We start from the raw sequence: 12,468 nt of genomic DNA on the forward strand, positions 1-12,468 counted from the left end.
TTTTTTTTTTTGTTTAGTCATTTCTTAGAATGGTTATTGTAATGTAAGAGATTTAGGGAGAAAATTCTTAATATGAATATTAGAAATTCGAGAAAATAGCATGTATTACATTCAGGGAAAATAGAGAAAAAAAAAAGAATTCAGAGAAATTAAATCAAATATGAAATTAAAGACTATCTTATCAAGGTTAAAATAGGATCATAGATGATTAATTGCTACTGATTTTTGAATGAGTGTTAGATGGTGTTAATACCTTCATGTAACCATATATATTCCCAAACTCTGATTCTATTTTGTTGACCAAAACCTAGCTCTCTTAATTAATGAATTTAAGTTAAGTTTAAGATTTCATTAAAAAAGATAAATTCAACTAAATGAAAATACCATGACAAAAAGATTGGTGGTGACTCTATTCAGCAAGTTTTCAGTTTTCAAGCTTGCACATTATGATAGCTTGGTGACTCCTTTGGAAACTTTTGAGAGTCCAGCCAATTGAAAACACCTCATATTATTTGCCCATTGTGAGGGTTGATTATGTCACATTTCTTATAAAATTAGCTTTACGGATTAACCCTGATCTTGATTAACTTGTGCCATAATGTGCAAGTTTTGAGAACTTGATCACTCAAAGTAAAAGAGAAATCACCACTAATATTTTTTGTTTACGTGTGGTTAACTACATAGTTGAATCTATTTTTCATAATGAGATTTTATGCTTGACTTAGATTCATAAAAATTAATAGATTTCGACTTACGAAATTGATTTAAATTTAGGAGTACGATTATGCATAGAGAAAATATTAACACTCAAGCGTCCATTCAAAGATTGATATCAATTTAGTAAGTGTTATTTTATTTGTAACCTTAATAAATGAACTTTAACCTCAGTTCAGGGGTAGATTCTTGTATAAGGTGCGTGTGCTTTGAGATTTTTTCTTTTTTTATGTTTTTGGTTTTATATTCAGCATGGGTTGTTTGAGTTGTGTCCAGAAGGACTCCTTTTTGTATTCTTATAGAAGGGGCTTATTTCTCCTTTTTGTTAATGAAAGCTGATGTCTAAGTTTCAAATAATAATAATAATAAAAAGCTTTAACCTCATATTTAATGTTATTTCCCTTATTTATTTTTATTTTTATTTTATTTCTATGCTTTTCTTAAAAATATTAGAAACTTTTTTAAAGTTTTCCTAACACTTTGACGAAAATTAAAAAAGCTACCTAACTTCAAGAAAATTAAAAATAACACTTATATCCTTGAAGAGATTTGTTGGATTTTAATATTGTATGAAAAAAATGTTTAGGCTAAATCTTTTTCTATTTCTTTTTTTTTATTTTTATAAATATTCTTTAGTGTTGAAATATTTTCTAAATTCTTCAACACTCTTGGTTGTGCTTTTCATGATTTAGAAGATATTTTCATAATTTCTCAATTTCATTCCATCTATTGTCATATAGCATTAGCATGTAAGATGGCCTCAGTTGACCGATGATCATCGACATTGGGTATTCTATCTTTGAAGCTTCCTTATCAAATATGATTAACATATTTAATATGTTAATCATATTTGATAAAGCAGATTTAGAGATAGAATACCTAACAAGCTAAAGATTCTCAACCGATTAAGGAGGTGGTCTTACTAATACAATAAACATGAGCAATGGAGTGGAAGGCTCATGCTAATTACTAGGTTAGACACCAATCCTCCATAAAGTCCCAAGGCATACGAGGCACTGAAAGAAAATATGAATTGTTTGAAGAACCATTTAATGAACTTGGAGTCTAGCATCTTCAATTGTGTGATGCGATCAGTTGTCCACTCTGAATCATCATCAAAGGAGTTGGTGGGCTTTTCTAATAATTAGGATGCATTAGGAAAAGATGATGCTAGTGGATATGTTTGTATTTTTTCCATTTGTATTCTTAATACAATTGTAAGTTTCTTCTTTATAATTTTTATTTATTGTAATAAAAATAATACTTGTAAGAGGTCGATATTGAAAAGCTGAAACCATGAGATGAAAATCGACAACCTGACTAGGGGATAGTCGTAATTTCAGGGAATCAATCAACTATTGAAAGAACGGTCTTTTCTTGATCTACATTAGCAATCTTAGTCCTAAGACAACATGGCAGCAATTGAGAGAAGCCTTTCAAGATTACGGTGTGGTTGTTGATACTTTCTTATGGAGATCAAAGGCTTTTAAATGGTCCAACAAGCCTTTATTTGCCTTCATTTGCTATCGGCATCTTGATGAAATGAGAAAAAGCATAGCTTTAGTGAACGAGAGAACCCTAGAAAAGTAACAGATCATCGCTAACAAAGCCATCTCTGCAAAAATTGTGAAATGAAAAGCTAACGATAGGCCCAAAAATGCAAGGAAGAGTAAGATGTTTTACAAGGAGGCATTCACAGATGTTGGCAAAGATATCTTACCCAATTGTAGGCACTTAAGCTGCCAGTTGAGGTTGACATTCGACAAAAGAAAAAAGTGATTGAACTTCAAGTAGAGATTCCTAGAAAAGATATCGAATGGGTTGGAAAGAGTGCCATTGTCACCATGAGGGAAGTTTTCTGTCCCAAACTCATTCAAACCAGGTAGGTTAAGAAGGCATACCAGTCTTGATATAGTTAACTAGAAAGCTCAAAGCCTTTATCACTTTTTAAAATGAAGTAGATGAACATCATCATCAAGGATTTCCATGGCACTTTTTTTCACTTGTTCATCACCATCACCTCATATAATCTCATAATAGAGCACTATATTAAGCTAGCCTGTATTAAGATTGAAAACCTTCGTTTCCATCTATGGCTTGCATTTGAATTTTCAGGTGCTTTGGGTAGCCTCATTAGTTATTAGAATAACAATTGTTTCACTCTTGATCAGTCTGTTAGTAGTAGGAGATTTGTTCTCATGAAAGGGAAAATCTAAAGGCTTAATAATACGTTGGAATTGGTAACATCTATGCCCAAAACGATGTGGGTGAAAGGCAAGCCTTTTGGGAAGAGTTGCTCAACGGTATTAGTGCATGGGATATGATTTGGTGCATTAGTGGGGATTTCAATGTCATCAAAGGTATAAAAGAGAGAACTAATTGTGTCAGTATGGATAGGTCTATGTGACACTTTAGTGATTTTATTAAAGAATCGAAATTCATAGACATCCATTTGGTGGGTGGCAGCTTTACTTGGTGTAGCTTTTGTGACAATTTTACTTTTAGTAGATTGGATAAGTTTTTCTAGCGATGAGATTATGGTGAGGTACGCGACCCTTATCCAAAAATATCTGTCTACCTCCATCTTAGGCCATAATGTGATTATGTTGTGTTTAAATAACTATAACTAAGGCCCTAAAACATTTAGATTCTTCAACTAGTAGTTGGAAGAATAAAGCTTTAGTGGTATATTAAGAAATGGTAATAAGAGGTTTTTTGTAACATTAATGAGAAAATCAACAACATTAAATTGGAGATCAAACAAATATCTTAGGCTTTATAATAGGGTGTGGTGGCTGGGGCTAAATGCAGAGAGTTGGCTAAACTCAAAGGTGAATTATAGAAACTTCTTAGAGTCAATGAGCGTACTTAGCATTAGAAGTCACATGTTAAATGGTTCTTGGAGGGTAACCATAAAACACAGTACTTTCATAATGCTGCATTAGCTAAACGTTGAGTCAATTACATTAGTAAGCTTTCATGCCAAGGTCATGAAATCGATGATCTGACAGAAATTAAGAAAGAGGTTGCCCATTAATTTGATTATCTCTATACGCCTAAGAATGTTATCTGACTTAACGAATTTAATAGTGGACTTTTGAAGCTAAAGGAGCACTCTGCCTCTTTTCTAGAGTCCCCATTTATTGAAGCAGAGATATGAGAGAGGTCATTAATAGTTGTGATGGTAACAAGGCCTTGGGGCCCAACGAGTTCAACTACAAATTTCTTAAAAAATAGTGGGTTGTCTTTAAAGAGGACATGATGAGATTTGTTGCTAATTTTCACAACATTAGAGCATTTGAAAAAAGTGTGAATGCCTCGTTTATTTCCTTTATCCCTAAGCATGCCAACCCCTTCTCTCTCTATGATTACAGGCTTATAAGTTTAGTTGGTTGTCTTTATAAGGTCATCACCAAAGCCCTTACGCTGTGCTTAAGGAAAGTCATTGATGAAATTGTTGGGGTCAATTAGTTTGCTTTTATCTAAGGTAGATAGTTACTTGATTGTGCTTTCATTGCTAATGAAATGATTGATCTTATGAAAAAAATAAAGAGAGGTGAGATCCTCCTAAAGGTTGATTTTGAAAAACTTTTGATAACATTTCTTGGTTTTCTTGGAACTTGTCATGAGAATTATGGGTTTGGCGATAAATGGCATTTGTGGATTAGATCTTGCACTTTGACTGCCACTATCTTTATCCTAGTTAATGGCTTACCCATGAGGGAAGTTTAGATGAAACGAGGCTTTAGGCAAGGCTGCCCTTTGTCTCATTTCCTTTTCAGTATAATGGTTGAAGCCCTCAACTTTCTTATTTACAAAGCTGCTAAAAAGTGGTATATCAAAGGGGTTGCGGTCAGATTCTCGAGCATTTATGTCTCTCACCTTCAGTATGCTGATGACACAGTAATTCTTTGTGATCCTAACACCATTTATCTCACTAATGTCAAAAGATTGCTTCAATGTTTTAGATCGATTCAGGTTTAAAGATTAACTTCCAAAAAAGCTTCCTTTATGGCATTGGCATTGAACAAAACTTGGTACAATAGTGGGCGGATCAAATGCGAAGTGGGCACTTTCCCTACCATGTAGCTTTGTCTCCCTTACGAAGTTGCATCAAGTGCTACAAGCATATGGTAACTGGTCATCCGAAAGATTGAAGTTAGACTTGCTACGTGGAAAGCTAAAACTCTATCCATGGGAGGTAGAGTCATACTTTTACAGTTAGTTCTTAGCAGTATGCTTCTCTTTTACATGTCCTTCTTTCAAATGCCTACCTTTGTTTGAACTTCTATTGAGAAAATTTTGAAAAGATTTTTATGTGGAGGTCTTAATCTTGTTCGAAAGCTTCATCATGTTAATTAGGCTTCTATGTGCAATCTTCATGAATTAGGAGGCCTTGGGCTAGTAGATCTTGATTTGAAAAATTGAGCGTTGTTAAATAAATGGCTATGGAGGTATGGTAATGAGCTTGAGAGCTTTTAGAAATGTATCGTCGACAAGAAACTTGACACTTGCAGCAATAGCCTCATTCCATGTTGGGAGAATGGTAGCAAAGCCTCGAGCATATGGAAAAACATTTTAAAACCTTTTAATGGAATTAGTGATTACAATCAGTCCACTATTAATGATCTATTTATCTTTCTTGGAAATGGGAGCATGATTATCTTTTGGGATGATGAGTGGATTGAAAACTATATTCTAAAGTTTTCTTGTCCAAGATTTTTTGCCTTGACCGTCAAAAAAGATGAGAAATTGTTGAGTTTGGAGAATAGATTGGCAATGATTAGAGCTAAAAAATAGATTTAAGGAAAGGCATTTTCGATTGAGGAAACGAGCAATGGAGAGGATTTTAGAACCTAAACAAGTCTCAAGCTATTGGCAAGGACTTTAACGACAAACTAGTTTGGAAATGGACTCCTAGTGGCGATTATTCCTCCAACTCTTTTTGCATGCATGTCCTCACTTCTAATACTGCATCTGTTAGACATTGGAAGCTGATTTGGTTTGGTCTTGCAGCCCATAAAACTGAGGTCTTTTACTGGCAACTTGTCCGAGGTAGGTTATCTGTAAAGGACACTCTTCTTAAATAAGGTATCATCAGTGTCAATGCAGCCACTTGCCTTTTGTGTAAGCATGAAATCGAAACCGTTGACCACCTCTTCTTCACTTGCAAAAAAACTTGGCTTTTTTCGTAGCAATGGGGAGCTTTGTGGAGTCTGGATTAGGTGTCCCACCACACCCCCAAGGTGTGTTTCATTTCTTGGCTTGATTTTGCTACCTCTTTGAAAAATGAGTTGATTTGGAAAATGGCATGGTATGCCATTATTCGGGGTATTTGGACTGTTAGAAATGATGTGGTTTTCAAAGGTACAGATTGGGATGGTTGCCTAGATTTTAAACTTATTAAAGTTCGTGTCGCATGGTAGACTAATGCTAAATGGCCTAACTTTAATCTTTCTATTGAGGATCTTGTCCGCCTTCTTAATGAGGGTGTCAACATCCACCGTCATCAAAAGGTCAAGAAAGTTGAGGCTTGGGTTAAACTTCACAGTGGATGTGTCAAATTTAATATGGACGGTGCTTCTAAAGGTTGCCTGCGTGAATCAAGAATTGGTGGTATTTTGAGAAATGAACATGGCTCCGCACTTGCCCATTTTTCAAAGGCTATTGGTATTTCGGACTCCAGTAGAGAGAAGCTCTTTGTTGTGGGAGAGGGTCCATTATTTTTGCTTTTGGTTTTAAGCTTTTTGTTCACACTTCAAGCTGGTTGTATAGGTTCTTCATTATTAATACAAAGTTGCCTTAAAAAAATATTTTATAGACGAAATTAGGGGTAATATTATCGACGGACTTAGATCATCATTGACGGAACACGCCAATAAAGATCCGTTGTGAATTACGTTGATAAAATCCTGAAAAAATTCACTTACAAAAATCTATTGATACCGGCCACTTATGCTACCAACAGGTTGGATGCTTTGCCAATCTAATGTTCGAAGGAATATTCCTTTGGAGATTTATCGATGGAATGAGCATGGCTAACAACTGTACTTCTGACTAAATACTGGTGAAATATTCCATCAACATTATGTTAGTGATTTATGTTATTGAAAATAGCTTGTCCTTTATCAACAGAAAATTTCATCAATGAAAGCGTTAACTTCTATTGTAAAGAAAAAATAAACAATTCATTGTTCTTTTGTGAAATCTAATTTTGAATTTTTTTTCTTCTTAGATATAGAAGGGAAGAACAAAACGACTGACAGCAAAGTGGAGCAAATTCTTTTGCAATATTTGTAAAAGAAATTATAAATTGCTTAATGGACTTAAAACACATTGAGGATACGCATAAGAATACGATTTTATGCAACAGATGCAATAGGGTTTCAACTTCAGCAATGGACCTGAGTCCACATTGAATTCCTAATGGCTTTTATGGTGCGGATTCCTCAAGAAATTGATTGCAAAGCCAAGATAGATTAAAGACAACATATGAATTGGTTTATAGTTCAATTTGAAAGTAGCATCATCTAACTATAGACCTATCTTTGTATACTATATCTTCGTATGGTCAGATAGTTTAGACTTCTTATTCTACCTATACATTGAAAATAATTAGTATAAAATCACTGTTTAAGCTTTAAGTATTTAACTGTTGTCAGGAAACATGGATCAACCGTGAGTTTATCTAACATCTGAATTCATCAAAATTCAATGTTCAAAACACAGTCACGTATTTCCTTCCATTATAATCAACTGATAAAAATATTTACATGCAAGCATCATATCTACAGTGGATAACTTACCCACTTTGACTGCCATAAAACCATTTGGCAGATAATTAACTTAAAAGATTTAAATTCTGGTAAGGCTAAGTTCTTTCAGTGCACAAAACCATTTGGGAATGAGCAAGAATGGACACCTTTGGCAGATAATCAAATGGCCATATTCAAAAACGCTCAATTTAATTGGACCATAACTGTATAATAGAAAATAGGTAGCCTACCCTAAATTTACAACAAAATGACTCTTACCTATGAAAAGAAAGAAATGTGAGATCACACATTTGGTGCATATGTATGATAGACCTCGTAGATTAGGATAAATTTCATTTTGTCAAAATAGGGTTGACCCCACCATTTATTGACAGCAATGAGAGCCTAACAATTATAAACTGTCTCAATAAGTCACTTATTATAGGTATAATATTCAAAAATGCCTCTTAAACTATTTATAGAAATTTTAAAAAATCTATGTTCTTTTTTTATGTTTAATTAAAATTTTATAATTTTATTTTGAGCTGAATAAACCCATATAGCTAACTCTCTGCATCAGTACCACATAAGTATAAGATGATAAATTATATTTTGATTAATTACAATTAATCAATCATTCATTATAAAAGATTACTTAATTTAAAATAAAAATATAAAAATTTATTTAAATTTTTATAAATAATTTAGAGGTTTTTTTTTCTAGTATTATGCCATTAAATTATATAAATTCAAAACTTTATTACTTAAGAAAATCTAACAATAATATGAGAAGAGAAAAAATCTGTTGCCAGCCACCCCCACCTACCCTTTGTTCATTGAATCAAGGTGTGATTGATTATTATTGATAAAGACACTTTGTTGTGCGTGATGTGTTGGAGAATGTATTGGGAAAAAGCCCAAATATTTAAGGATCAAACTTAAACTAAACCACCCACAGTTTAAGCTGAGTAGTCATGGGTTTTACAACTATATGTATATAAAGTCTCTTATTTAAATATTAAATTTTCTATATAGAGATCATTTTCACCTATTTTTTATCAACATTTACATTTTCTTCATTGTCACTATATCCATTGATATTCTTTGATGCTACCTTGACGTCAATGCTAACGTCAACATTAAAAACCAAGGCTTGGGGGGGATTTTAGAAAATATTTTTAAAAACATAATTATTTTTGACGTGTTCAACTACCGAGTGTCAGTCATAATCATGCTTTATATATAATTATTATCCTAGGAGAAATGTGTTAGGATTGTCATCCAGCTATTGCAGAATCAGATTCCAACTTCCTTCTTTCGTTAAATTTTATGCGAATTTGGAAGACTTTTGCAATACAATAATGTTTTGAAAATTACTATCTATGCATCTTGGATCTTGTAGTTGTCTCTGACTCTGATGGATTGCTAGTAATTCAACTAAGAGCCTCTTTCTCTTTCTTATGCATCTCAGTATGCCATTATAAATATATCTCACTTTTGGATCTTCAGTTGCATCATTAACCAGATTAATAATTTCATAAAATAAATCCATGCTTCTCTAGAAGATTAGGGATGGACAAGCTTGTTTCAGACTGGTGCACTGATCAATCTTTGCCTGAGTCTTATATTCTCCCACCAGAAACAAGACCAGGCAAGCTCAGCATTCCTGGTAGTGATAACATTCCAGTTGTTGACCTCGGGGAAGCATCAACTAATCGAAGTAACGCAATTCAGAAAGTTCTGAAAGCTAGCCAAGACTTCGGATTTTTCCAGGTTGTTCATGCTTTATTCTTAAAGAAAAAAACGTTATCAAATTGTTTTTGGTCTTCCATGCTTAACGAGATAGCAGGGCTTGAATCTGTTTTCCACTAAATAGATTACTTTTGGCCTCACCCATCATGTACAACTTTAATCCAATTTTATTTTTGAAAATTTTCCGAACAATATCATGGGTTGTTGATTTGGTTTGTTTGGGTTGCCCTTTGGTATTTTTCCTACTAAATATAATAATTATTTATATATGTTTACAATTCTTTGGTTGTGATTGTTATTTGTTTACTCAAAATTTCATTTAGAAACAAAAAGAAGGTGCTCCTTGTCTAGAAGGATTCAGGTCGAGGATATAAGTTTATTTATATCTGAACCTCTTGAATGGTTACATAATTGACCATATTTCTGTTTGTCCTATGAAATGTCGAATCATAAACTTGACTATTCTTTCTTTAAAATAGGTTGTTAAGCATGGAGTTTCCCAAAAAGTATTGAATGGCACCATGAGCGTTGTCCAGGAGTTCTTTGAGATGCCTACCGAGGACAAGGCAAGCCTCTACTCTGAGGACCCAAACAAAGTCTGCAGGCTGTACACAAGCAATACAAACTACGGTTGTGAAAAGTTTCACTTTTGGCGTGACGTTTTGAAACACCCTTGTCATCCTTTAGAGGAATGCATTAAACTTTGGCCTGATAAGCCAACTAGTTACAGGTGAGGCCCGATCAGTTCACAAACTACGACTTCACCATTTCTTTTTGCCTTTTCTTCATCATATAATCTTACTCATCTCCGCAATGTTCTTTATAGAGAGGTTATCGCAACATTTTCGGTGGAAGCAAAGAAATTGGGTTTAAGAATCCTGGAGTTGCTTTCAGAAGGCTTAGGGCTTGAATCTGGGCACTTCGAGAAGGATCTAAGTGAAGCTCTGCTGTTAGTGGCTAATCATTACCCACCATGTCCGGATCCAAGTTTGACCTTGGGATTACCTAAACATTGTGATCCTAATCTCATAACTATTCTACTTCAAGGAGATGCCTGTGGACTTCAAGTCTTCAAGGATGGAGAATGGATTTGTATTGAGCCTCTGCCTAATGCATTTGTGGTTAACATAGGCCACCAGTTACGGGTATATTTTTCCCCTTTTTTGATTATGTTCACATGGTAAACTCCAAATCAAAGTTTTCCAAAATCATCAGATGATTAAATGAAGGCAGCATGAAGAGAATCCTTATATTTACTTTTTATACTCTGCGTAGCATACTTTACATCTATGGTAAAAATAAAAAAAATATGTATATAAATGACAGAGATAAATAAAGTTGTTTCTTCTTTGTACTAGAAGGTAGGGTAAAGCAATTTGGTTTACATTGCTGCATGAAATTTGTTAAAATTAGAGTATTCAAACTTATGGATATTTGTATTGATTTATGCATGTATATTAGATTGTCAGCAACAACAAATTGAAAAGTGCTGAACATCGCGTTGTGACCAACTCGGAGATGGCTCGAACAACCGTTGGCTTATTTATCAGTTCCTGTGATGATAGCATTATAGAACCCGCAAAATCTCTGACCAATGCAAGCGACCCTCCATTGTATAGAGCTTTTCAGTACAAAGATTTTCTAAGTAACTACGTCTCCATGATGGGGGACACTGAGTTAGCTCTACAGCCTTTTAAGTTGCAATTTCATCAAGGGCTGATTTGAAGTTTATGGCATACTTCGATTCCACCATATAATTACTTGTAAATTTAATTTTACTTTCCTAAGTACTGTTTTCCTTTGTATCTATATATATGCATACAAATGTCAATATCAATACTATACATAAAAGTACATTAAAAGTAGAGAATATTGTGAGAAAAAACTTTTTTCATAAGTTCAATTCAAGAATACTTCTCATTATAATTTTAAATGTTTTTATCGAATTTTTGGCCTGATTTGAAAATAATACTCTTTAAACAATTTCCTCCAAATTAAATGATTTTGATTTTTTCTATCCCATTGTGCAGATAAAAATTCTGAAATTAAATCTCAATTTTTTTTTCTTACCAAAAACTGTCTATCTCATCATCTAGCTCTCTTTTGCCATCTTAAAGAGCAGATATGATATCAAGGTATGTGTTTTGAGTTCTTGAGTTTATTGGTTTATATTTATAAAACTCCAAAGTTGACAGGTTGAAATTAATTAAATATACTTGAAAATTAAAACACTGTATAGCTTTAGCAACTTAAACCTAACTGCAAGCAGGCAAGTGAATTCAACAAGATAGCCACGTGTTCCTCCCCTAAAGAAATTTGGGACACTTCAGAGAATTGTTATGAAGGCACTTCACAAGTTAAAGAGTAAAAATTTGGGTTATTGACTCTAGATCATGAATTGTTTAAGATGATGGATGAAGAGCCAATAAAAGAAATGTATAAGAGATTCACCAAGTTCATTGGATGATTAAAGGCATTGTGCAAGGAATTTCCAAACACACAACTGGTGAAGAAAATACTCTATTGTCCTCCAAAGTCATGGGGACCAAAAATGATGGCTATTGAAGAAAATTCTTGGATCTTTGCTCACCTATGAGATGCAGTTAAAGCATAAAAAAGAAAGAGATGAAGCAATTAATGAAAATATCAAAGCAAAGAGCATAGCCCTCAAAGACGTCAAAGAAAATTTTGAACAAAGAATTAAATTAAATGAAAGATTCAGAGAAAAAAGAAGAAAATGATGAAAAAATAGCCTTATTAACCAAAAGGTTCAATAAACTTGTAAAAAACAAACAAGGTGGGAAACCAAAAGACGATTTGGAAAAAAATGTGTCAAGAGAAGAATCAGTAAGGGAAGCAAAAGATGAAAAGTCTAGCAAAGATCACATCATATGCTATGATTGCAAAACACCATGACATACTTATTATCAATGTCCAAATGTCAAAAGGAGTCATCCAAAGAACGTAAAGAAGAGAACAATGGTAGCCGCATGGAGTGATAAAGATGAATCCTCAAGCAGAGATGAAGAGATTGCAAGTTTCTGCCTTATGACATTAAATGATTTTAAGGACAAGGAAAAATGTGTAACATTCAATGCAGAAAAAAAGGAGTCACAGTATCCTGATGCTGAATGCCTGAGTCATGTTACTATTGTTGAAAGGAAGATTTTTAACTTGAAAGCAAATCAAGGAAATATGTTACTTGATGTTGGCACTAGAAGAGAATCTGAAGACACTGATACTATAA

The 12,468-nt window shown here is 33.6% G+C and overlaps 1 protein-coding gene across 1 annotated transcript; it reads left to right on the forward strand.

Moving 5' to 3' along the window:
• Positions 1-8,916: 8,916 nt before the first annotated feature.
• LOC110414131 (hyoscyamine 6-beta-hydroxylase-like) lies at positions 8,917-11,078 on the forward strand. The gene is made up of 4 exons (XM_021425196.1): positions 8,917-9,242; positions 9,701-9,951; positions 10,048-10,366; positions 10,683-11,078. Exons 1-4 carry the CDS (start codon positions 9,042-9,044, stop codon positions 10,944-10,946), a joined length of 1,035 nt encoding a protein of 344 aa, XP_021280871.1. The 5' UTR covers positions 8,917-9,041; the 3' UTR covers positions 10,947-11,078.
• The last annotated feature ends 1,390 nt before the right edge of the window (positions 11,079-12,468 follow it).

This window comes from Theobroma umbraticum, unplaced genomic scaffold, assembly GCF_002168275.2.
Source record: "Theobroma umbraticum cultivar Fairchild unplaced genomic scaffold, ASM216827v3 scaffold_4.1, whole genome shotgun sequence".
Lineage (NCBI taxonomy): Eukaryota > Viridiplantae > Streptophyta > Magnoliopsida > Malvales > Malvaceae > Theobroma > Theobroma umbraticum.

Coding starts and splice junctions, on each gene's coding strand:
- LOC110414131 (XM_021425196.1), top strand. CDS start 9,042: ATGGACAAGCTTGTTTCAGACTGGTGCACTGATCAATCTTTGCCTGAG. Junction 9,243..9,700: donor AAGACTTCGGATTTTTCCAG/GTTGTTCATGCT, acceptor TCTTTAAAATAG/GTTGTTAAGCATGGAGTTTC. Junction 10,367..10,682: donor ACATAGGCCACCAGTTACGG/GTATATTTTTCC, acceptor CATGTATATTAG/ATTGTCAGCAACAACAAATT.